Source organism: Python bivittatus, unplaced genomic scaffold, assembly GCF_059951505.1.
Source record: "Python bivittatus isolate LINGU-HERP-01145 unplaced genomic scaffold, Pbiv_v1 ctg000610_np1212, whole genome shotgun sequence".
Classification (NCBI taxonomy): Eukaryota; Metazoa; Chordata; class Lepidosauria; order Squamata; family Pythonidae; genus Python; species Python bivittatus.
Window position 1 is genome coordinate 29,362,688 of NW_028277088.1, and position 27,582 is coordinate 29,390,269.

At 37.8% G+C, this 27,582-nt stretch overlaps 1 protein-coding gene across 1 annotated transcript in view; it reads left to right on the forward strand.

Annotated features, from left to right (window-relative positions):
• Positions 1–27,582, forward strand: part of LOC103056205 (histone deacetylase 9) — a 136,404-nt gene that overhangs the window by 44,622 nt on the left and 64,200 nt on the right. Inside the window, exons 6-9 of the mRNA XM_025165974.2 lie at positions 2,247–2,302; positions 2,571–2,658; positions 15,373–15,492; positions 15,823–15,920. Coding sequence (XP_025021742.2) covers positions 2,247–2,302; positions 2,571–2,658; positions 15,373–15,492; positions 15,823–15,920 — 362 coding nt within the window. The remainder of the gene's footprint in view (positions 1–2,246; positions 2,303–2,570; positions 2,659–15,372; positions 15,493–15,822; positions 15,921–27,582) is intronic.

The following is a 27,582-nucleotide window of genomic DNA, read 5'->3' on the forward strand; positions in this document are numbered from 1 at the left end:
GCAGAAATCAGTTGTTTAAGGTATTTGTAAAAAAATCAACACTTTTTCATGACTGGTGTGCATGAAAACTTACAAAATATCCACAATGTGTGTTATAAACTGTCTTTAAAAAGTCCAATAAAGTTGCAAGCTTTGGCAGGCTTCTAAGCTAGATTTATAGTGTAGTGAAATATGGAATTTCCATCATTCTTCTTTTTTCTAATCTCCCCAATGACCTTTTTGTATGTGAGAGTTTATCTTCATGCAAAAAGGAAAATTCTATATTTTCCATGCAGCTGGACATAAACAAAGGAACTTAAGATAGTTCTGAATTTGTTTAAAGTTTAATGTTTGCATGTATTAAAAGAAACTCTTTGATTTCTTGTCCTTTATTGTTGTATGCCCATATTGGATCTAAATATGATGTAGTTCTTAATATGATAAACCATGTAATTTTCTGGGATTTGAGCAGGGACACAACTGATAATTAGCGTAGTTCTAAAATTTCCATGCTTACAGTATGAGTGGATGAAAATTGATTCATTCCATTTTGTTTAGAGCAGTCTTTCTCAGATTTGGCAACTTTAAGATGTGTGGACTGCCCCTTGCTGGCTGGGGAACTCTGGGAGTTGAAGTCCACACACCTGAAAGTTGCCAAGTTTGAGAAAGACTGGTTTAGAGCATAACAACATGCAACTCCACATGATCATTACAATTCAGTCATTTTTACTCAAAAACAAGTCCCAGGAAGTATATAGGATTGCAGTTTGAGACTCTGTTGTGATCCCTTTCCCTGGGTTGCTTAGCCAAGTATTATATTTTATGTAATTTGCTGGGTTTTGGTGTTGTAGGAGGTTTGGGGTTTTTGTTTTTAGTTTTCTTGCTTAGCCAGTGCCTAACTATGGAACTTTGGCAAATGCTCATGCACGTGCATGCGTGCTTGCAGATATATATATATATATATATATATATATATATATATATCTCATACAGAATGATTCCACTTTCCCCCTTGTGTTTATATTTGATTTTTCCAGAAGGAAAGAAATATCCCTTTACAAACAAATAAGCATTCTTGTATTCTGGCACTACCAAACATGGATACCGGAAAATAAGAGGAGATATTAGACACAGACTTAATGAAAGAGAAAAATAAAGTGCTGTAATGTGCAAAGAAGTAAAAATGCATGGAATTGCCATGGGAATATTTTACTTCTGACATTGTAGGAGATCAACAAAAATGAAGAAATCTGCTCTGTTTTGCAACATAGCAATACTGACTTTTAGGAGCTCAAGTGAAAGACCTAATGTTCACTTCAAATTCCAACCACCTCTATTCTCAGCAATGTTGTAGAAAGTAATCGATATGCAATGTACATGCCCATGGTTTTACCTGCTATTAGAACAACAAAACTCTGCTTGTACATTGGTACTGGGGATTGCAGATAATAAGCAATAATTCTATCAAAAGGTTTAAGCCATGATAACTAGAGAGAAGCCCCGTATTCAGTGATAGTCTAGCAAAACAAATAGCAGGCCATTACTTTCCTGCCCAGTGTATCAGACTTTATGATTTTCATGCCTTATGCATGAAACTTGGGAGACATCTCACTGACTAGGAGGATGGACTAGAAAGATTTTTGTATTTGCTACTTTGATATCAGTGTCTATGTGTGTATACTACAGTCCAAGGATGAAGAACCTATATCCCTCAAGGTACAGGATGCTTCAGTCCCAGCCAGCATGGTCAATAGTTAGGGGCAGGATAGCAGATTATTTTACTACCTGGGAAAAAGAAAGAGGACAATACTCTCACTCATCCCATGTACAAAATAAATGGAACTGGCAACTGATGTGTTCTTTAGCACTGGTGAAATAGAACATCCATCACTTTATCTTGAACATATTACATTAACTTTGGCATTACTTGATGTGACACGCTTCTCTCCTCCAGCAACTTGTGACATTTGTCTCCTGAAACTCCTGAAAGATGATAGGAATTGTGGTTCAACAGCATTTGAAGAACCACGAGTTCTCTCTCCATCTTGTATGAAACATTAATCATTAACACTGGACAGCCAAGGTGTTGCTTCAGCTTATTCTATGAAATGTCAACAAGATGCTTAGCGGCCTTTAGTAGAGTACAAACCTGTTTTCTTGCTGCTTTTTGCTCCATAGAAAGACAGGAGAATTTCTCTGCGCCACCCCCGTCCTGCTGCCCTATTCTTTTAAAATCTGGTAATTGAAAACCTATCTTGTTCTTACAGAATGGTTTTGCTATTGTGAGGCCCCCAGGCCATCATGCGGAAGAATCAACAGCCATGTAAGTACCAGAGAATAATGCCCATCTTGGAGTGCTAGGGTTACTGGCAATCACCTGTATTGTGCATGTCTCAGAGGAGCTCTAATTGTTAGCAGATGACTAAAAAGGCTTTCGAGGTATCCCAGAAGTAGATTTATGATCTCAAAGATCATATAGCATTTTTTATAAAACACACACACACACATGCACAAATGCTCCTGAACATTATTTATAGCTGTTTTCCTGACCGATGTGCTTTATAAAATTTCTGTTCTTCTCTATTCCACAGGGGGTTCTGCTTTTTTAATTCGGTTGCAATTACTGCCAAATACTTGAGAGACAAGCTAAATATAGGCAAGATATTGATTGTAGATCTGGTATGTATTATTGGCAAGCATCATCATTTTAGTGCATTTAGATAAAAGGGGGAAGAGGGGAAGGGAGGAAGAACAAAAGTGTTGTATTTTTCTTCTATACTTTAGTCTTTCCTGCTTTTACTACTTAGAAGCAATAAAGGTGTGTGTTTTTCCTTTGAATTTGGGAACCCATTAAATCCAGGATGGCAGGATTGAAACCATAAACATGTATGTTTCACTCTAATGGTGTTAACCACAATTTTAAAGAGAAGAAGAAGCAGATCAGAGTGACTTTTATGGTTCTTAAATGAATTGATTCTTCCACTATTAAAATGACCGAACAAGTACCCAAGTTTACTTTTCCCTGCAGGATATAAGTCTGAAATAGTTTAATTGCATACCTTTAGTTTGGTAGCAAGTTTAATTCTCTTCCTTAAACTGATAATAACTTGGCATGTTTTGCAACAGTCATATTCTTGAAACAAAATACTTTTTCTCCCTAAAAGGTTTCCAAATTATGTATGCCAGTACAGGATGGCTTTCATGCAGAAATATACTATTGAATCGCATTTGTTTTTTAAAAAGGCAATCACTGTGGATTAGTTTTATCTATTAATAAATACTAGAGTTCCAAACAAATGGTGAACTGAAATGCAGTTGTCATATGGCATTTTGTTTATATATTCTGCTCATGAATAATGAATTGAGCTTTGCCTTTTACTTAAGGACCAACTTTATCCACAGCCTAAAGGAAAATCCAGAGATTGATTTATGAGCACCATTTTTGTTTTGCCTGCCCTTCAGGAGGAGCGATGTAATAAGACTGGAAAAGCATAGGCAGGAAATGAATCTTGGCATTCAAATCCAACCTGTTACATCTGCATTTAATTAATTTTTGCAGGTAATAAAAATTTAAATACAAAATATGAAAGGTATGAGGTCTTAATAGTCTAAATCTTACTCCTACCAGAACTCACAATAAATTATTATTGTAAAGTCATGGACTTAATATGTAATACTCCCACTCCCCAACATAATATGCACAATTAAAGACAGTGCAAGAGTATTTAGTCTAATGTTTAACTTTAGGGTGGTGATATGAGCATATGAGTGGCTCTTGTTATTCACAGGAGTTCCATTCAAACCTAAAACCATTGATAACAAAACCAGCAGATAATGAGAACTTGAGCGTATGGAAATTGGGGAGTTAGGTTCTAGATCCTATAGTCATCTTCTTCCCATGAGTATTTCCTCCCTCTTTGTCCCATAGAGGTTGTCTTCTTCCTGCTTGCAGAAACAGTGCCAGTTGCAATTACCAGCACTGTTATTGGAGGCTTCAAAAAACTACCCCAACACAAGCTTAATGCAATCATCAGAAAGAGCCACAAGTGGTCTGGGAACAACACTAATGTCCACTGAGATAATGAAAGAACCTTGAAGAACAGAGCTCCAGCATGAACCAGGTGGCCTGTGAGGAGTGACTCCACCAGCTGAGTGAGTTGCTGGTAAGAAGAATCAGGGCAGCTGTTGGGAGAAAGCCATGTGAAGCCAGTGAGACCCATGAGAAGCAAGCAAGTAGAAGAACTGAAGACAACCCAATTATTATGCAGACAGATTAATCATTAAAAACCTAGTCTACTGTTTTGTGTAAAATAGGGCAAAAACTTGATATGCAAAAAGCTTTATGAATATACTGAGGTCTGGTCTCTGTTTATCCATGGTAGATATGTGAAATTACAAATGATAGGGTTGTAGATATCAAGGGCACCTGTAATTAAGTATATTAAACTATAAAAGCAAAGCAAAAATGCTGAATAACTGACAAATAGCACCTTAACCGGTGCCACAGTTAACAACTTAATATTGATATATTCCTATGTTTATCCTGCAAATAGACCCAGCACTACAGGGATAAATATAGAACCAAAGCCAATGGAGCAATATCAACATATATGTTCACAGTAATAAGTATGCAATAATTCATCTATCTTGAAATTGTCTGCCACCAATAGTTATACAACGGAAGCTCATTCAGGACACAGACGTTGCTGAACAATCTCATGTGGTCTTTCAGCCAAGTAACACTGCTTGCTGCCCTTAGTACACAACCAAACTGTCATAAAGAAATCACAGAACTCTTCATGTGGATCATCATGAATCAAGAAAGTAGCAACTGACACCTCTAGGAGTTAACTTCCACTGGACAGGTCCTTGGATCCATTATCCCTACAAAACACCACCAGTCTTTTGCCTAGTGAACAACTGCAGAAGGAGTACAATTTTGTTCACAACAGTGAACCAGTTTTGTTGACCAACAGGACAAATGTATGCATAGAGAGTCCAAGGGTTCCCCAGTAAAAAGATTAAAATTCCACTGTGGAAACTATAGGTGCTGTACTTCTTGCTGTGTAGTTCAGGCAGTGTGTGTGTGTTTGCCTCAGGTGCAAGGAAAATCAGAAACTGCAACAAGAAAATGAGAGGTCATAGCAAAGGAACTACGTAGGAAAGAACAACAAGGAGATATGGGTCCAAACCCTGTCAATTTGATGACTAATAAAACCTTACTTCTGGAATCTGATAAAACATAATTGTTTTAGAAATAAAGGTTTGTAAGCTGAATTAAAAGGAACTACACTTTTAATTCCACACAGTAACTACCTATGGGAGGGTGAGTGACACCTTTCTTAACAGGTCTTCATGATCTTCAAGGGCTCCAGCCTGAAATATCCCTTTTTGTCTGCCTCAACATACCACACCCTAAAAATGCAATCAGTGCTGTCTTAAATGTTATTGAGAAAAACCAGCAAATAATATTCAGCTGCCATTCCTGTCATCTCCTCTTTCTCTTCCTGACATTTGCTTAGGTGCAACTGCAGTGACTGTCACTTCCTCATCTTTGTCCCTGTCCCTTTCCCATTCCAGTGAGCCCCCATGCCACTTCTTCACTGTGAAGTAATAGTGACATTGGGCAAGGTGGTTTCAATGAAACCTGTAGGACCATCAACAGCCCTTTGTTGTAACAGAAAACCCCATTTCAAGTTGTTTTCCATCACTGAAAAGTGGTGGGACATGGGCTCTCTCTCGAGGATTACCTTGCTCGCTATGTCAGGTGCTTCTCAAAGTGAAACATTTGGGGCAAGATGACTTCAGAGAACCCTGACAGACAACTACTTTATCTCTTCATTGCAAAAGCAAATGCTGTTAGAAGTTTAATGGTAAACTGTTAAAACAGCTGGGGGCACCACAGCAAAATTCAGAATGCTTCCTGAACAGCAACACACCCAGTCCACAGCTTTTATTTCTGCTTTTTATTTTACATGAGGATGGCTGCATGACTGATAGCAGTTCAGTAGGTGGACAGCCTTGCAGCTGGCCAATAGCTATGATAGCAGATACATGAGTATCAGTGTTGAAGTGGACAATTCTGCAGACAGATAACTATAGCTACTGTAGTCTGCCACTTTTCATGATATGCTGCTCAAGCCATGAAGTTCACTTTCACTCATGGAATAAATAGCTTTGAGTACAGACACATGTCAACACAATGTGGGAATATGGTCCAATGGAACCACAAGAACTCAGTACTACATACAAAAGAGCCCAAATTCTGTTATTAACAAACCAAAGAGCTATGAATGTAAAGATATATCCCTACATACTATGAAGTGTATAGTCCAAGTTTCTTGGCTTCAACTTCTATATGGTCTGCATGATATCCTACACAATAGTGTGCCATTCCATTATTGATTGAAGGGTCAGTGTGAATCCTCTCTTCCAATTTCTAGCTGGGGCTAGGAAAAGAAGAAGTAAGGTCAATATGCAGCAGTAGGATTCCTTTGTTGTGCAATAAATCCTCAATTTCATGGATTATGGTTTAATAGACTTCAGATTTAACAGTCAAAGTCTGCTGGATGAGTTTCACCTGAATTTTAGACAATAATGGATTTAGTCCAGACAATGCTTGGTTTTCTTTCAAAACCATATTCACTACTACTAGTGGAGTAAGTTTTCTCCTGACAAGTGTGCTTTTCTGCTTGAAAATTCACTATTTAATGAATATTAGGCTTTAATGGACACCCATCCCCCTGTTAGTCCATTAAATCAAGAATTTACTCAAATTACCAATTTTAGATTTGAATTCCTGCTTTATTTTTAATTATACAACTCTATTGTTCTTTGGATTATCTTCTTCAGTAAGATTCAGTGAAATACTTTGGATGTGCTCTAAGTTTCTTATGCTAGAAAAATGATCAAGATACGAAATAAAGAATAGACCAAATAGATAATGCTGATATTGATTTTAGAAAGCTATAATTATATGACTATAGATATCCATTGCCCATTTTGACAAGATACAGTGGTTGGGGGATATGCTGCATTAAATTTTATTTTTATTTCAGAAGTCATTGCCGATACATATGAAACATTTGTCAAAACGAAGATAAGGAAATTCCTAATCTTTCAGAGTTAGTGATTATGAGCACAGAAGAAAAAATAGCATAGCCAGATTGCCTCAGTTTATTTCCCTCTTTTTGACCCTTTGGGATGGGAAACTGATGGCCCTTCAGAACTTATGGGATGTTAATTATTTAAGGCATAGCCAGCAAGGCCAATGGTCATGGATGATTCAAATTATAATCCAATAACAGCTGGGAAGTCATAGATTCTCTATCCCATGAGCTTTTTCTATTCCTTTAAAAGATTTAAAGTTAAAGATTTACCTTTGAATAATAAATACCAGCATGAACTAAGGAATTCTTATAATACACCCTTCCTCAGTTTAGTGCTTCCAGGCCCATTGGACTACAACTTCCATTATTAGCAGCTATTGGCTACTGGAGATGGTGAAGTAGTAATCCAGTGGCCAATTTGCTACTGTGCATGTTGTAACCCAATACACCTGGAAGGTATCAGGTTACAAAAAACCAACATAGCAGTTTTGAGTGTTAAAAAGCTAAGAATGTAGATCTTGGTCTGATCTGGTTCTATTATGATGGATATTTTTCAGCCTTGGCATATGATCAGATTTATTGAAAACCCTAGTCTTTAATTGTGACTTTTTAAAATCTTGTAGGTAGGCTTTCTTGAATGAGGGAATGGCATTTCCTGTCATATATTTATTTAAACAAATACATTTATGTAGCCGCCCATCTCATTGTTTTGACTAGGTAGCCTGCAAACAACATTATCACTAAAAGATGAAAACACAATTTCAATAATATTTAGAAAAACCATAATTTACTATGTGCCTGTTGGTTGAAAAGAAAAAAATGTTCCACTTCAATCACTAGGGCAACAACTAACAACCAACCAACAGGGATCGCTCAAACACCTGGCCAAAATGCCTGTGAAATCATCCAGGTCATTACTACCTTATGAAAGGCCAGCAGGGTTGGGGCCAACCATATTTCCAGGGGAATACTCTTCTACAGGGCTGGTGCAGTGACAGAGAAGGCAATGGCAAAGGCTGTCTGTAATAGCTATATCCCTAACTGCAATCCCTTATTTTTTAGCAGAATTATGAAGTGGCACACTGGCTTTGCAAATCCATCTATTCTATGTCAGCTACCTTGATGTTCCTGAACAGAAGGATGAATGTGTCTGTATGAAACCAATATTAGAAATGTGGGGTGGGGGGGGGGGGAAATCCATCTTATTTTCTGATTTGAATTTACTTAGTTTCATAAGTCAATATGTGAAGTTTTCACATATTCACATAGATGCACTTTTCAAATTTAAAATAATAAATACAAGGTACAAAACTTAAACAAATGTACCCAAAATGCATGCATGAAAATAATGTGCAAAATAATGTGCAAAGTTAATGTAATAATGCAACAATATGCAACATTTTAATTAGAATTTTTGGGGGCAGAATACAGACAAAATGATGCATTCGTTTTTTAAAACTTTTAAAAAAAATAATAAACTGTCATCCACTATGGAAAGATCTATTAATCCTTTCACACTGGGATAGCATTTACAGAAATGCTGAACTTAGACATAATTTACTATCTGTTCACAAAGCATGAAATTGCAGTCAAGGACTTCTTCAGCCAATATTGCTCTCTGCTGCTAAGAGAGTCTCTGCATTAAATACATCCCCATAAAAATATGAAGTCTTCAAGCCAACACAATGTCTTGTGATAATAATAGATCACAATAGGAAAGCTTAGCAGAGGAACAAACTACGCTTTAGAAGCAGTTTCATATCCTCTTGATAATACCTTGTCACAGTAGAGTATAGCAAATTCTAACAAACCCTTATTAGATTTGTTGACAATTTTCCTGAAAACAGTGTAATTTTCAGTGATATTGCTTGTATCTCAGATATGTGCCGTATTCTTTTGCATTTGATGAAAATGTAGATGCAATTTAGCAAATAGGGTAGAGTCTATAACCAAGAATAATTGAAGTAATCTGAACATAACTATAAATCAGGATCCAGTGATGTGATATAATGCCATGGAGAAACTGGTTGTTCCTGAGACACTAAAATAATAGGAAAGAGCAGGAAAACACAATTGTTTCTTTGGATGAAAATGGCAGAAGCATTCCAAAAATTCATTTGCTGTATCAAATAATGGAAATTCGTGAGGCATAATCTAAACAGCCTTCCCCAAACTATCCATCTGCTGTGGGGGCTATGGATTATGGAAACTTAGTGCAATTTATCTGAAATACTTCAAGTTGGAAAGGCTATACTATATGTATTCCCCTATAGTAGTTAGATGGGTGATAGTGGTTTTTAAATTAGTAATAGAACAAATTGAGTTAAGATAATGTGTATTAATTGAAGCAGAAGATGTTTGTATGAACCAAAGACTGTAACATTTTTGAGTGTTTCCGCTATTAGCAGGTTCCAGGTGACCTCCATTACACTTCTGAATCATTAGTATCTTTTAACTAGCATCCAGATAGTACATTTGTATCTATATTCTGGACAATGGCCTTTTTGGTTAGGCATACTTTTTAATTATATGGGTTGATTTCTGCCCTTGTCATAAATCTTTGATGGCCCATGTCAATTAGAAGTTGCAAGAACTGACATTTTAAAGACTAGGTGACCCACACATTCATAGTAATGATATAGCCAGACACCATTTGTCTTCCTTATATTTGAAAATCTTAAAATAATAAACTGTGTTGATGATGCCATACTGATCACATGCAGCATTAGCCATTGCAGTTTCTCAGGATTAGGTTTCCTCAATTAACTAATGAGCTCTTAATAAATTTTACAATTAAAATATATTTTATGATTGTACTTTCACATAAGCTGTTTTCATTGAAATCACATAATCCTGCATTAGCATTAATATGAACTCATCAGTAATAATCTAATAACATTAACAATACATGAAACATCCCACAGGATTATTGAGTAACTCCAGCTAGCTATTGCTCCCAAATCAATGAACCTGCATGTTGGTTTGGGCTATCAGTAGATAGCTAGTATATTCAGATTACATTATTTGGAAGACTCATATCCCCACCAAAACAGAATACATTTAATTATATCAAGAGAGAGACCAAAGAATTCTAGGTCACTCACTCCCTTTTTTACTTGGTGTGTGGCCTTGCAAAATCTATAGAGTCACATGTCAAAGAGAAGTGTTTTTGTTCAATAAACTGATTAATTAAAGTTCTGGACTTTCAGCTTTGGAAAATTATCCAGAGCAATGGGTATGATTTTGCTGCCATACATTACAGACTAAGCCATACTGTGGTTTAGTTTATGTTAGCCAAACCTAAAAACAGTCAATATTTAGATGAGAGGCTGTTAACTGCAATTAGTAACTATGACATCTTTTCTTGCTAAGAAAAGTTAATAGTTAAGTTTCAGGAACTATTAGTGTTCCAAGAAGCAACCACCTCCCCCTCCTCACATCACATCCACAGTGTTCACTACTGGCTTCATTTTATTATTGTATGTACACACACACACACACACACACACACATATGCAGATATATCTGGAAATGCTAGTTACCAGGCATTGTAATAAATGCCAGGATCATAACTGAAACAAAGGAAGATTGTGTCATTTGTGGTACATTCTGTAATGAATTTCTTAATCATTAGTATTAAATCGTATTGAATAAGTTGTGTGAATGCAGAAGCAGGAATACAGAGCTTCTAAAATGCTGTTTGTAAATTATTATCATAATTTAAATATTTGAGCTTCTTTTCCTTAATCATTTTGGACTCCTTTAAGTTAGCCATCTCTCAAATGTTATTGTGTGCAAGGATCTGGTATATTAAATTACCAGTCCCAGACATAAATTACTATTCTGACTCAAGATCCCTCTGCCTTTTAAAACAACCCAGAAAAAAATACCATATGAACAAAATACTTAAGTTGGAGATGATTGGGCAATAAGAATAAATAACATCCCACAAATGCAATACAGACTTCAGTGAAGCTCTTCAGCAGAAATCATGGTCTACTTCAAGGTTTTCTCCATCTATAAATGGGACTACTGTATCCCAAAGTGAATGAAAACAGGTCTTTGTTTAGATAGACAGATTATAGATAGACAGACAGACAGACATAGATAGGGATGGATAGATAGATAGATAGATAGATAGATAGATAGATAGATAGATAGATAGATAGATACCTATATGTCTATTTATTTACACACATACAGTGGTACCTCTAGTTACGAACTTAATCTGTTCCGTGACTCTGGTTGCAACTCGAGTTGGTCTCAAGTCGAGGTAAAGTTTCCCATAAGGTTCAATGTAAATACAGTTAATCCGTTCCACCCTCCGAATTTGGTTGCACCACGAGGCAAATTTCCCATAAGGTTCAATGTAAATACGGCTAATCCGCCCTCCGAATTTGGTCGCAGCATGAGGTAAATTTCCCCCATCAGGTTCAATGTAAATACGGCTAAACAGTTCTGAAACATATGCATTTTATTTTTAAACCTCAAAAACCTTCCAAACGCCACAAAAACCTTCCAAACGCCACAAAACACACCACAAGCCTCACCGAATGTCTCCTTGCTACCGTGATCTCGCCCACAGGAAGTCGCGACCGCATGGCAGCAGGGAAAATGGCCACGGATCCGGTTCGTAAGTAGAGGTGGAATTCGCATGTTGAGGTAAATTTTTGGGGCCGGAGCTGGTCGTATCTTGAAAAATTTGTAAGGAGGGGCGTTCATAACTAAAGGTACCACTGTACATACATATTTAAGCAGGAATGGAGATATTCTTAGCATGGTAAAATGGAAAATGGCCTTACTGGTATTTATTTATTAGAGATTTATAGAAAAGTTTCTATTGCATTTGACAGATTTAGAAGCAGTACCATACTCAATTAATTACAGAGCTGCCTGAGAGCACATACTCCCCATGTTGCACCACTCATTTCATTGATATGTTTTGGTATCCACATATTTAGAAGATGTGTTCATTCCAGTTTCTATTTACTTACATGTGAGCCAGACTGACTTTCGAGCTCTTCTGAGGAAATCTTCTCTGAGTCTTGCCACTATCATGGGCCTATAAGGAATGAATACAAGAGAAGGCCTTGTTGGTAATTGCACTCAGAACTCCATCAGCAAGCAAAGATGTATTTATTCAAAATAGGCTTTGGGTATTTTAGCTGAATTATAAGTAAGTATCCATCTCCTGAGAGCCTTTATTTATTGCTTTGAAGTGTTTTAATCTGATCAGTGTTTAAGGGCATAACATTTAATGTTTTAGTTTCATTTTTATTGCTTTATAATATTAGCCATCTGGAATGCAACTTTTGTAGAAAAGCAAGATATACAATTAATAAATAAAATCAACAAGAAATAAGAATAGAAACAGGCTCCTTTCCAGCTCAGTGGGAAATTATATGGACTGGAATGTTTTGAGAAGCAAGTTGAGGAGAAGAACTGCTGAAGGTTGGTGAGGCAGGGAGAAAACAAGTCTCTGAAACAAATCCATGACAATCAGTTGCTCTGACCAAAAGAGTGGTCCCAACTTGGTCTCCACCATTTTTATTGAACAATTGTTTTTCGATTGGGTAGCTCTCAGATGTGTAGCTCAGGGTTGAACTGTGGAGTCCTTCGAGTTCTCTGAGCTTGGTTGTTTTCTTGCAAACATTTCTTGCAAACATATTATGTGGCTAGGTAACATCTTCAGTGCTAGAATGGGATGGGGTTTGCTCTCTGTTTATATACTGTGGCATGCCCTGCCAGTGTTGGTGGAGGTGGGGGTTTTGTTTTGTTTTACTTTTTCCCTCTGGTAGTTCCTTGATTTAAGTATTGTTTACTGCTTGTATGTCTGGTGGTAATCTTGGTGTTAATCTCTGCTTATCTGGGTGATGATTGCTGCTGAGGAGATGTTCTGGTCTTTTGTTTTCCTTTCTATTGTCTCTTTTGAATAGTGCATAGATGTTGTTTATCTCTGTGTGCCTGTTGATGGCTGCCTTGTCTGAATACCAAGCTTTCAGGAATTCCCTCACATTTTTGGATTTAGCTTGGTCTAAGATGCTGACAGTTTCCCAGTTGAAACTATGGTTAAGTCTGTCCACAGTATATAAACAGAGAGCAAACCCCATTCCATTCTAGCACTGAAGATGTTACCTAGCCGCGTAATGAAACGTTTGCAAGAAAACAACCAAGCTCAGAGAACTCTAAGGACTCTCAGATATTTCATTGCCTAGTGTGTGTGTGTATGTATGTATGTATGTATGTATGTGTGTGTGTGTGTGTGTATATATATATATATATATATATTAATTGCTTCAGTGTGGTGATAAATACTTACTAAGGTTGTGCAAAGTACCATTCCTCAAAGCATTGAGGCAGCATGTACTCTGGAAGACTTGAGGCAGCCATTTTGAAGGTTATTCCAATTTGTTGATTCTTGAATGCACATATACCAACAACACTTCTGCCAGCACTAGTGGAAAAGTGAAGTGGCTCTGAATGCAATGCGTGCTGCCCAGAATAACTTCTTGTGAGATGGGTGGCTATACACATTTGATAAATAAATAAATGAATGCAGCGTGTGCAAGGATGAAAAGGACAACCCTTGAAGGAGTCGTACTAAGCCTTTTGGAGATAGTGATAGTCTCAGTGCTTTGAGGAGGAGGGCTGTTCATGCAAATGGACTTAATTGCATTATTAATACTGATGCAGGTACATATTATGCAAATCAACAGTAGATTTGATGTCATGAAAGATTAAAGGGCACACTACAGTTCACTCCGGCATCCTTTTTCTCTTTTAAAAATGTTTACGTGGAATGACAAACACTGGGCCAAACAGCCACTATTCCACTGGGTCCTACTCTCAACATACACTATGATAAGTTCTAGGAAGTCTGGGAAGATGAAGACAACTGGAGTCAAGATAAACACTACCTATCATCATTGCAGTTGTCTAGTGCTACCTATTCTTATTTATCCCTAGTGCCCAGTCCTCTACCTCACTTACTTTGAACCTTTCAAGTTGGAAATGGCAGAGCATTAGTGTGTCATTGGCAACGTTGCTGCCCAGGTTTCCCTCAAATCAGGGGGCAGCCTTGCAAGAGGCATAACAGTTTCTAGTGGCTTCATTTCCAAAAACATTACGGCTTAACAGAGTTGTGACTCTTCTGTTCATTGCTTTTCTACACTTCCTTGTAAGGCAGTCCCATGCTTTTCCAATGGGAATTCATTTAAGGAACCATGATAAGCCTTACTGTTTAAAAGTGCTAAAGAAATCAGTGCTGCAAATAATTAGTAAGCATGTAGGAGCGGCACATAAGGCACACAGGATGGTGGGTATAATTCTTGGTCAGAGTATTAGCATAATTTAGTCATTTATTAAGTGTCCTGCCAGCTCATATCATACCAAATGAATGGCATTTGTGGCCTTTGGAAGCTCAGGCTGCTTGAAGCTAATGAGATCATATTCTTACACATCAACTGCACGTCATGATTTTATGAACATGAAGTATGAAGTCCTTTCTGCATCTGGGTTCCCTTTTGATGTGGATTTTGCTGCTGAGGGACTGCTAACTGAACTGAATGTTTCAAGGAAGCCAATTTACTCAGCTGGTTGCAAACCCTTTGACCTCAGTAGTAGAATTTGGCAAATCAGTGAATGCATGAACATTTTAGTGTTCTTCAAAACTGCAAAGAAACAAAAAACAAAGACTGCTTGAGTGCTCTATAGTGCACAGATCCCTTTGCAAAATACTAGTTTGTATTTTCAAGTTTTGCCTGTCCCCCCCCCCCTTTTTAAAAGCCAATGAGACCAAGTTAATTAAGCCTGAGGGGTTATGAACTGTTGGCAGTTAATAAGTCATAAAATTCCTCCATAAAACAGGATGCTAGATTCCATCACTGAGACAAGGAGTACAAAGGCCCGGTGTATAATATCTAATTGTACAAAAGGACTGGGATTTCTCAATGACTGCTCATCTGGAGTCTCAAGGGCATGTTCACTGTGGTTTCCTGATTTTTAGAAGCCAGTTTTAAAAAATGAGTGTATTAAAGAGTAATTTGCCTGAAAGTTCAGGGAGTTTGGGGTAGTGAAGGGTGGGTGGAAAGGGGAGAGAAAGAAGGAAGGAAGGAAGGAAGGAAGGAAGGAAGGAAGGAAGGAAGGAAGGAAAGACGGAAGGAAGGAAGAAGGGAGAAAGACAAAGATTGAAAGAGAGGAGAGAGAGGAGAAGAGAAAGCAAAGGGATCTCACCACATTGGCTTAGACATGATTGCATTTGTCATCTGTTTTCTTTCCCCTTTAGGATGTTCACCATGGCAACGGTACACAGCAGGCTTTTTATTCTGACCCCAGCATCCTGTATGTCTCCCTCCATCGCTATGATGAAGGCAACTTCTTCCCTGGCAGCGGAGCCCCAAATGAGGTTAGGTTTATTTCTTTACAGACCCATTTTTTATTTGTATCTTTTCAGGTAATTGCATTGCATGATTACCCCTAATTTTCTCATCCTCCACTGGTGCTTTAAATTGCACTAGATTACCAAATGGCCCACTGGGAGTGGGGACAGGGTAGAACAAGTGCATAACCCAGAACAGTCCTTGTCAAGTGGGGCCAGGTTGATTTGACATGCTGTTTGATGTTGGTTTCAAAAGGACATTTTTGTGTGTTTTCTTATTTTGATTCACTCTCTGCCTTTCCTCTCCAACTTCCCTCTGGCACTCCCCCCCCCCCATCTTCCCCCTCCTCCTTTTAGGTTGGAAGTGGCCCTGGAGAAGGTTATAATATAAATATTGCTTGGACAGGTGGCCTAGATCCCCCCATGGGAGATGTGGAGTACCTCACAGCATACAGGTTGGTTCCTGTTTCTTTTTGAAAGTGCCAAATAGAAGTAACAGGCTGAAATCTACCAGAGTTAGAATACAGCAGCCTTGTCAATCATAAAAATGACCCATGGTGGAACTGGCTTAAAGTAAACATCTCTTATTATGTAGTATCTGGAGACCTCTTTTATTCTAATTTTTTTCTCCCAAAAATCAGTGTTAATATTGCTGGCCGCCCACAAGATAAAATATGTTCATTTGGTGCCTGAAACAGATTGTTGCAGGAGTGTTGTTTCTTCTTATAAACGGATTCATAAGCTTTTTCAAAGCCAAAGAATGAACAGAGACTCAGAAAAAGAGACAGAGAGAACCCGTCAATGTAAACATATTTTATTGCAGATTCTGGTGCTTTGCTTCATTGTTACTGTATTTGGAAATCCACTCTTCCATAGTGATACTATTACCAACCAATTAAAAAGGTAACAATTGCCTTTTTGAACTCCTGGTGACTTCACAAACAGAACCATGCAAGTTTCTTGGCAAAAGTGAGGAAATAGTTCAACATTACCTTCTTCTGGGATATTTTTAACCTTCAAGTCTAATCTGCAACCTTCATATCTTCCACCCTAATACTAAACAGGTCTTACATTGCTTAGTTTCCCAATCCAGGCTAGGTCAGCTGCCACTTGCTGAGAACTAAGCAAATATATACGGAAGCAAATCCCTTTGGTTTCCATGGAATCTTTTATTTAAGACTGAGGTGCAAAGATTTGAAAAGAAATAGATATAAAGATATAGAATGAAGAGGTGCTTTAGTTGGCTTTACTGACTGACCACCAGGTGTAAGTGAAACATAGACAAGAAATGCAAGATTCTGCTTGTCCATCACATATTTGGACAACTCTGCTCAAAATGTCCATGTAGTGGACTCAGTCACCTATAAAGGGTTCCTCTGCATATTAATCTGTACTTGTTTGGGGTCCCAGGTGGCCATGTTGGACAGGACCTCTCTCAGGCAATAGTGTGATTGGCGCCAGCAAGATTCTGCTCTGTCTTTGGTTATTTAATGCATTGTTGGGATAAGTTGTGGAAATGCTCTTCTTACATAGCTAAAAATCTAACTAAGAAACCATATATTTGGTAAATAGGGTTTTGTTATTGTTATAGTAGATAAAACCGATCATTGCACTATAATAAGGGAGTAGCTCACATCTTATACACACTTTCCTGCTGAGTCACAAAGTATGGGCCCCAAGTGTACTTTGCATGATAATCTGGCAGGTGACAATAAAGCTAGTGTTCTTTTCACATGTACATACAATAAACTAATTGACTTCTATATAGGTTCTCATTTGACCTCTGTGATTGAAGCACGTGGGTTATATGCTTGTGGATAGCCTATCTGCAATCATTTAGGCACGGATGTGCAAATCATAAAGAGTGGGAGATAGATGACCACCATGGGGTCAGAAGGGGGTCCAGATTCCTTGCAGTCCCACTCCTTACTTCATCCTTTCAACAAATCTGTTGGAATGGACAGGGAACCAATAAGTTTCATAAATGGAGGAGTGCTCTGTGTGTGTGTGTGTGTGTGTGTGTGTGTTGCCACATTGCTATGAATTTTCTCAGCAGAAGCAACCCTATTTACTACACAGGATCTAAACACAGCTGATTGGGCAGCTAACTTTTGGTGACTTCAATCATCTTTGGTCACTGTGTGTGGCTCCATTCCACTGCGCAGTTAGTGCTAGAATCAAGGACCATGATGATTATGATGATTATAGTAATAATGATGGCTTATACCCTGGATAGGATCCAGTAGCTCTATACTGCAGCATGCAACTGCAGTACATTTATCCATTTTTTTCTTCTTGTGCTTTTCTGTGGTCCTCCTACTATCCCAACGATAGATCAGCAGCTTTTCCAGTTGAGCATTCATACTGCCCTGTGACTAAGGCCTCTTCTTGTGGAATCCTCCTGTCCCACACAATAGTCTCAAGCCTTCAGATGGCATCTTTAGCCACAATATGTTTCCTCCATTTAGAGACTAGTTAGTTTTCTAGCTTTATAGACCCCTATACCTAATAATTGGTAGGTTTTGTCTATAGTTATCCAGATTTGCCACACTTACCACAATTCCAGGCTAACCCCCTGTGATCAGTCAGAAGGCACTGTCAGAAGGTCCATTTCATTTTGCAGAAAATGGCAGTTGAATGCCCCCTCCCTTTAGGGGCTGCACTCCCAGTTTTTATTTGTTGTATTTTACTGACTCTAAGAAGGATGTTGGCCATAGGCTTACAAGGTATCTTTGTTACCATAAATTCTTATGGAAATCATCTCACTTTAGAATAGTTTCTATTATCCTCATCCTCTTACAGTGGGGAATATGGTTTGCATATATTGATTTACAAAAGGCTTACTTTCATATAGTGGCAGTACCCTATCACCACCCCTTTCTCTGCTTTATAGTGGATGAATTCATATATCAGTTCTCCATTTTGCTCTTTGGTTTAGTCAAGGTTTGCTCACATGATATTGCACATTTTTGTACAAAGTATTATTTTCTTTATCTATCTGGAGAATTGTCTCTTGGGTGGATTATTGGTCTCACCTTTTGTGCTATATTTCCCCTGACCCAAGGTTCTAAGTCAACTATAAGAAGTATTTTCTTGTCCCTTCACATATTATTCAGTTGATAGGGTGACAATCAGTGCCACCAAGGGAGGCATCTTCCATCTATTTCGGCAGATGTACATGTTACAAGATCTCTCTTACACGGTTTCATCCAATGTACAATAGTGAACCCTGCATTGTTCTTCAGCAGGGTTGGCAGCCACAAATTCTGTTTGATTTGCTTATGTCCAAATGAGCCTCTTAGAGACGTAATATTTCCACACTGTTCCACCAGGTTCAGATCATAGAAGTTTCTGCAACTCTATCCCCCCACATATCAGTGACTGGCTACAAGCAACTTAGGGAAACTCAATACTTCTCTCAAGATTTGCTGCATTGGTTTCAGGAACTAAAGGGGAACACAGGGAACTGCACGTAGTCCTGCATGCCCACATGGGATGAGACTATAGTAAAGAGTCCATTGGAGTTGGGAGGGAAGGATGGAAGGATGGAAGGATGGAAGGATGGAAGGATGGAAGGATGGAAGGATGGAAGGATGGAAGGAAGGAAGGAAGGAAGGAAGGAAGGAAGGAAGGAAGGAAGGAAGGAAGGAAGGAAGGAAGGAAGGAAGGAAGGAAGGAAGGAAGGAAGGAAGGAAGGAAGGAATTCTTAAGCTCTAGAAGATTCTGAATAGGCATGTATAGGCATATAACCCTTGTGTGTGAGTTCAACCGATAGGAAGATACCAAGTTATCGAGGTTTGCTTTAAACATTTCCTTTTTGTGAACCTGACCCCACTCCCAATTCCACATAGTATAAAGTAGAACATTTGTCTCTTCTCTTGTGCCCAGTTTTCTATTAGTGCAGTAATACATCTCAGGTTTTGACTGATACAGTTCAAAGTTCTTGATGTGGTCATACTTGTCAAAGCTGGACAAGTTGCTTAGCTTTGGTCAGGAATCACACTAAGTTAGCAACAGTTAACTTTCCAACTTTTCCAACTAACAGTGGAACCCACAATTTTTTGCTCTGACCACTATCATAACTTATAGCTTCAAATGTTATATCTAAAGCATACCTTCATGGCATTGCAAATATACCACAAAATCTATAAACCCTGCTTTCTCTGCCTCCCATCTCAACACTCTTGGGTGGTCTGTGAATGCATAGTGTTGAGATGGTTTTGCATTCAGACATAACACACCTGAAATTGACACTTAATGCCAAACATGGGGTGGTAGAAGGAAGCATGAAGTCACAGCCTTGCACTGTTTCTGTGAAATGGGTTTTGATCTCATATATGTCATTTGCCTATCATGGCAAACACCTAGTCAAAGATTCAATTACTTAAAAATACGCTGTCAAAACTAGTAAACCTCAAATGGAACTACTCTAATACCTCCATTAATCCTTTGCCAAGATCTTTGTATAGTTTTCAAAAGCAGTGTTTCAATGGTTTGGTGCTGTTATTCAGCTTCTCTTACCTCCTAAATTCTTGGTTTACAGTTAACCTCAGATATTGAATAAGGGTGTAATATTAAAAATCTTTGACTGCTACTATCAGAAAAATCCTCACAGCTACTGATGGCATATCATCTTAAGGAAGCAGAATTATATTCCAAGGCAATTTAACACAGGTATCAGTCTATGAATTATTTCCAATACAGCCTGAATCACTTTAATCCAAGAACACTTAAATGTTTGCAGTAAATTGTTATTAATAGTTAGATTATATTTCATCTTTCTCCCAAAAGCTCGGGGGGGCATACATGGGAGTTGAGAATGTTACTGGTTCCAAGTCACTCAGTGAGGGTTCATGACTGAAGGTAAATTTCAGAAAATGGAAATCGAGTCTCTCTGCTACCAAATCAACACCATAACCACTACACCACACTGGCTCTTGAACCGTGTATAGTTATTCTTCACACAACAGCTGTCTACAAAAGGACTCTCAGAACTCTTCCTATTGGTAGAAAAGAAAATAGTGGTGGGGAAAACACAAATTCATCAGATATCAATTCCAGGGGAAGAGAAAATACTCCAGCTATTTCTTCAGAATGAACTTTTTTTTTTTAAAAAAAGCTGTTTTTCCACTTTGTTGCTATGCCTGATTGCAGCACCATGATCCTTACAATACCCAGATCTAATGTCCTTCCAAGGCAATGAAGAATATTCTGAGAAAAATCCATGGTCACTCTCTTCTCCTTTTTTGAAAAAAAGGGCGGGGGAGGGTAAGGAAAGCAAAGATATCTTTTTTCTGATATATATTTTTTCTCACCTAAGTTCCAATCTGTCTACTGACAAGTAAGTCTCATTGTGTTCATGTGTGTTTAGGAAAACAGGCTCAATCCATTTGCAAAGAAGTCCTAGCTGTTATTCTAGCTATCTCTATGTCCCCATTATTATCCTTTCTCCCTTTCTCCATCCTCAGAATTTCAGTATCCAAGATGAAACAACTTCAGAGGCTTTTGTGGGGACTTTGAAAGTGGTTTCTGACATCAGATTGTTCTAAAGAGGTATCATTCAAACTGCTCTTAAACAGGGACATCTAACATACGTATCTGGTGGCCCTGAGATGTCATCTGAAATCAGCCTACTTGGTTGATAGCTTGAATCAAATGTTTTTGGAAACAAGCAAAAGAATAATCCTACACCTATGTCAGTTATAATGTACATTGCTTAGTCCATTTTGGCTAAAGTGACTGTGATTTTCTTCCCTTTCATTTGAAGCCAAGTATAGCCTCCCCAGATTGGAAGATCTCAAATTACTTAGGGAATATTGGGCAAATAAAAAGCAGAAAAAAATTGTAGATCATTAAAAGACTATAGATATGATTGCTGAAATATATATAAAATCCCAAATCAATCCATTGCAGGATGAAGTCCTCTTCATTGAAAATGATGGACCCTACTCTACCATGCTGGTCCAATGCAGGTTGGTAGTTAGAGGTTTTTTGACTTCCCAATGTAGGGCTGAGAGAGAGTGACTGGCCTAAAGTAGCCCAGATAGCTTCCATAAAGGAAGACTAGGGCCTGCATCTCTGTACGAGCACCTTAACATGGCACCTCATTGGCTCTCATATATGGAAGTGGGGAGGGGGGCAAGGGGATGGTTGAAGCCTAGTTTTGGTTTTGGCCAGATAGACTACTGATGGGCATACTGTCTTACTTAGGTCAATATCCAGGAATGCCTGCCAAAAAGATGGTTGTGTTAAAGAAGGGTGTTCTAAAAATTTAGTGGAAAATAATCAAAATCTGAGTTGTCTTTTCAAGTCTCTCTCCAGTTTATAAAGGGATAACTCTGTTATTTTTGGTTTCACAGCAGAAATAATAGAAATTTGTTATCTTGAAATATATTTTCATTTTGAATTATTTAACTCTTTCACACTGAATGTTTAAAAAAGAGAAATCTTATAGTGAAATCAATTACTACTTGATGTACTTGTATAATTTACTACCACATCTGACACGTTGTGTCAACACATCTCAAACCATGAATAACGATTAAATCATTTTAAAACTACAAAATACATATCACAATAGAACTAATATCTCAGAACTAACACACAACCATAGTTTACCATTATGAAAATGAGCTCCAGGCCTGTGTGTCCCCTCCTTCCCTTCCTGTTGTCTTCCATACAGTGATTGAAAGTTTCTAAACCTGACTTAATGGCAAACCATAATTTCGCAGCCTACCAAATACCAACAAATCACGTGTTATGCTGCTGTAAGTAGAATAGTAGTAAATGATTGACTATTGAAAAAGATGGACTGGAAAGTTCTAAACATGAGATACAATATGCAAAAAGGGGGAAGGAAATGAGCAAGCTCAGCATTCATGCTTGTTTAGTATTTCACCTAGAAATGGATCTCTTGCTTGAAGTCCTAATCTTTAAGGGAAGAGAAAAGGTGTTGGAGAAGCAGGAGTTTATAAATCTGGGCTCCTGTCTGCAAATTCTTGTACCACTATGTCATGAGTTTAGGTTTATGTCGGTATATTCCTAGTGCAAAAATGATTGTGCTGGAATATCTGTGCATCTGAATTTGAAAGAACAATTGAAAAATCAATAAAGGTTGGAGGCTCAATTGCAATTTAGCAATGGGCAGAGGATTTTCTGCATCAATCTGTCTGGGGAGGCAGGAAAATAGAATTATCAATGGAATTTCATTAGTGAGCTTCACACATCCCTAATTTTAACCTCTGCATAAAAGAACAAGATGATGCTTATTACTTCACACTTACTCAAAAAAAGAAAGAAAGAAAGAAAGAAAGAAAGAAAGAAAGAAAGAAAGAAAGAAAGAAAGAAAGAAAGAAAGAAAAAGAAATTAGTACTTGTCCATTTTAAAGGAGCAAACTGAGAAAAAGCCATAGAGGTCAAAGTATGGGAATAGCAAACTTTAGATTTAAAAAGCCACTTTGTTCCTGCAGAAGAAACAATTTAGGAGACCCAGAATGGGGTGGAGAAGAGCTTTGTGCATCAGAAACAGAGCTTGTATGGCATCTGACGGTTCAGAGGAGTCCAGAGAAGAAATTCAACCACTTACATGTCATTCTGATTAGGGAAGAGTAAATATGTTAATTTGGTTCTCTTGGTTTCTCATTTCTGCAAATCTGTCTACCTGAGTTCATTGAACTTAGGTCTTCTGTTTTAAAGTTCTCAGTAAGTGCTTTAATGTACATTTCCCAAGCAATTTTTTTTTTTGTTGCAATTTTGCCTAATATACACAGTTTCTGTAATTTTCCCTAATGTAATGGATTTTCTACGTAATTTTCACAAATATATATATTTTTAAATTTATCATAATTGGCCAATTGCCCTGCAAAATTTGGAACAATTTAGATATTTAATAACTGAATTTCCATTCAAGAACTGGCTTCAAAATGCACAGTAGAACTTCCCATTCCAAAGCAAAGTAAATACATTTATCTCCCAAACCTAATGGGGTTTCATAAGTATTCCACCTTAAAAAAAATGCCACATTTTAATAAGCATCATCTACAACTTCTAGAATAGTACTATTTTCACATTCAGGTTTCTAGACTTGGTTTCCATCCTTTAGAATATTTGCTTACTGTTTCTTCCTTTAGGGCCCAAAGCTAAATTCCTAACTTTGGGGACTGGGACTGGGAAATGGGAAGAAAGCAGCTCTAAGGGTAACTTGCAAATAAAAGATACACAGATGTTTTTGCCCAAAAGTAATTGATAGTGAGGGCTTGAATGTACAGGTTGTCCCAGAACTAATAGGGCAGCCAAAATCTGGCATTAAATGAGATTTTTTTTAAATTAAAAAAAATAACTATATATCTGCAGGATATAATAATACTACTGCTACTACTACTACTAATTTGTAAATAATGATTTATAAGTCACAGTGATACCCAACATTACCTAGTTGGGTAATGAAACGTCTGCAAGCAAACAACTAAGCTCAGAGAGCACCAGGGACTCCACAGTATAAATACTGAAACTGCAATAACTGCTATTTATTTCAGGGACTGTCCTATTACTTCTGGGACACCCAGTTTACTGCCAAGATCTGGAGGAATCTGCTAGTTCATAGGTGAAGTTTAAATAGACTCTAGTAGGCGAGCACAGATTTGTAGTATAATGTTGTTAAATAAAAATAGGCCATAAGCACAGTCTGAAAGAGTTATGGATGGGCCAGAATTGTGCTCCATTTGATACTGAAAACTTGTCAAAATTGGCAACCTTCTTAAGCTGAAGGAAATACACTGACGTTAAAAAGAAGAATGTGAACATGAGGCTAACAGATCTATCCGTGAATACGGAGGCCTTTGAATGATTAATTCTTCAAAGCCCGGGTTTCAATTCCAACAGAGCAGGGGCATCTGTGTGTGTGTTTGGAGGGGTGTGTGTGCCAAAAAGTCAAGATGGTAGGTGCATGGTTGGAGCCATGCCCATTTTTACATGCACAACTGTACCATTTCTTAAACTTCCCCTGCAGATCGCATTGCTACAGGGCAAGCACATTCAATATGGAACTATATCTACACAACTGAATCTAGCTAGTACAGATGTGAGAGATGGGATTTTGTTATTAAGATCTGCATTTTTTGTCAAAGAAAAAGGTTATATTTTCAGTAATCATATGAGGGAAAATGTCTGACAGTTTCAGCCATCTCTAGGAAGGATCTGGCAATAAATGAATAAAACTTGGAAGATTTAGTGGGGCCTGATCTCTTATTTGCCTGTTCTCTTAGCTTTGGCTTCTTCTGCTAAGCTGGGTGCCTGGTCCACAGTTTCATGGTGGTCCAAAACATGGCCTTGTACTTCCAGAGCCACAAAGAATTAGCTTCATGTCTGATAATTCAGTGCTGGCTCAGGCCTTCCAATTCTTGCTTATTAATTCCTCCCCTCTTCCTGGATTTCTCCCATGGGTATGTTCCTGAAAATGCATGTTCCTCATTCTACTCTTTTAAAGTCTACCTTCATACCTTCATGATAGCAGTGGGCTTGTTCAAACCTGCACAACACTATCATTCCCTACAATTAAAATCCTATTGGGAGGGGAGGAGGAACAGGCAGTGAATAGTTTAAGTCTCCCTCAGATCTTGGTCATCTGTACAGAGTAACTTTTCTACATTTAAAGGCCTATCAGCTAAATCTAATGCTAGTGCCATAATGACCAATCTCAATCCATTTCTGATCAGCAAATATAAAAGATACTGCATGTTTTAAAGCAACCATTGTGTTTCTTTTTTCTGTGTTTTCTACCAGTGGAAGAAAATATTACTCCAGAATACTATAAAAATGAATTGGAGAATATTTTAAAGACGACATTAGAGAAACAGAATAGCTTGGTGTCTTCATGGCAAGAGTGACAATATTAAGCCAGAAAGTACTGGCTTTTTTAAAAATAGAACTGTGTTTGAAAATGAACAGAAGGCAGCTATTGCCAGAATATATTTCCCAAAGCTCCAGAATCATCAGTTTTTCTCCAAACTTGTCCTGGCTTCCAAGTTTGTTCTCATATGGTGTAATCAGGGTGGAAAAGTGATGAGGAGATAAACTTACAATCCATGGGCTCACTTGCTTTGCATATCAATTTCTTTTGTTTGTCTGATTTAAACGTTTTAGAACACAGTTTATTTTCTAAATATGACTTGCCCAAGGGTTGATACTTTACTAAAGTCAGTGGTGTGGGGAGCAAATCGTTAAATTTTCTGGACTTTTGTGAGCTGGTTGAGAGCAGCACTGAGCCACAATGCCTAGCTCACTGATCAGCTGTTCAGAGGCTAGGGGCACACATGGTGATGACAATGGAGCTGGCAGAGCCAGTCGTTAAACATTTATCAGCACACCACTACCTAAAGTCATAAATGAGAGGCACACCACCGAAAAATTATCTCTTGCATTTTTTCACTTTAGAGGACCGTCTACTCCAGCGACTTGTCTGAAGCCATGAAAAGCACCAGCTGCTTTATAGTAGCTAGTGAGAAACTCTGAAAGGGGGCCTTTAAGAAAGAACTTGCCCCAGAAAAGTAGAAGGATTTATGTGGCACTTCCATGATAACTATTGGTTTATTTAATTCTGCTGAGCAAGAATCTCTGATCTCTTTGAATATTTTGGCAGCACAAGCTGCTGCATGCTATCAGTGCATGTCTTAATTTTGGACATCTTTTATGTAAATGTCCAAGGGATTAAAGATATTTCTGTTTGGAGGAAAGAATGGAAAAATCTAAGATGGGGTGAGGAGAGGAATGCTTTATTCAGAATGTACTGTAACACCTAAAAGTGTTCCGAATGGCTCATTATTCTTCAAAGTTTACGGGTTAACTAAACCAGCAACTCTGTTTTTAGGCATGTGGCACAAGCCTTTTTTTTTTCTTTTCCTTTGTACTTGGGAACTCAAACTCTTTCTTACCAAAAACAAAAAACAAAAAGCTCATCTTCAATTCCCTTTCTTGCTTCCCCAAAATTAATATTTTAGCACAGCGGATGAAGCTCATTTAATCCACTGGAGCTCCAAGACAAAATCTTTTCTTTATAGAAATTATTGTGATTTGACTTTCTCTCGAATGTACCATTTCTTTTATTGACATGGCTGTATAGGGAACAGGAAAAAGAGAAGATAATAAACAGTTCATCTTTAGATGAACCTACTTTAGATAAATTAAAAGCAGTTTGATTCAACTCCTATCACCAGGTTCCCTTAAAAAACAACTGACTTTAGCATTGTGTTCCTAATCCTTATTCAGTTGGTAAAGGGAAATATTTCAGACAAATGTTTTATAGCTGACAGGGAGATGAGAAATTTACCAGCGATGATGCTGGGACAAAAAAAAAATCAACTATGAGTTCTGATTTGTGTGTATAAATCTTTGTACATCTGATTTCATAAACTTCTGCAAGACATAGTTGGCCAGAGATGTTTCTAGGTAAGTTGAAAGGAACAAGCCAATAGTCAAGCTGACCCCAAACAATGCAACACAATAGCACAAGGTGGGTGGAGGCCTATGGAAAGATCTGTTTAAGGACATGTCCTTTGTAGGAGGATGGGAAAGTGTTCTACCATGGATTCTGTTGGGGCAGAATTTGGATGTTTTGCTCCTCCATATATCAAAGTCTTCTAGCATTCATCTTTCCCCAAATAAAAATGACTGCCTCCTCCAAGGCGTCTGAAAAGTATCTTATATTTTCAAAGAAGCTTACAGAAAGGGAATTTGCATTTCAGAAAGCGCAAAAGATGTGTCAAAGAATGAATGCAGAGCCATACATGGAAAAAAGTATTGCACAACTTACAATCAGGGATAAATGCATACACAATTCCCATGTGATTCAATATATTGTGAGCATAAATGGTCACAACATTTTCTACATTATTTTTAATTTGTAGGAAAAAGAAATTGGTCTGGAATACTGTTTTGCTAAAGTGGACATTAAATTGAACAGTTTTTTTTTAGCAATAAGGACATCCTGCCTTCTTGTGCGTAGAATCCTCTGTTGTTGTCTGAGGACTGTGCCCAATGACTTTTAGTTGCCCACTTCTGATTTGAAATGCTGTCACCATAACAGTTTTTGAAAACTATATTCCAGTCTGTAAAACCAGTTAA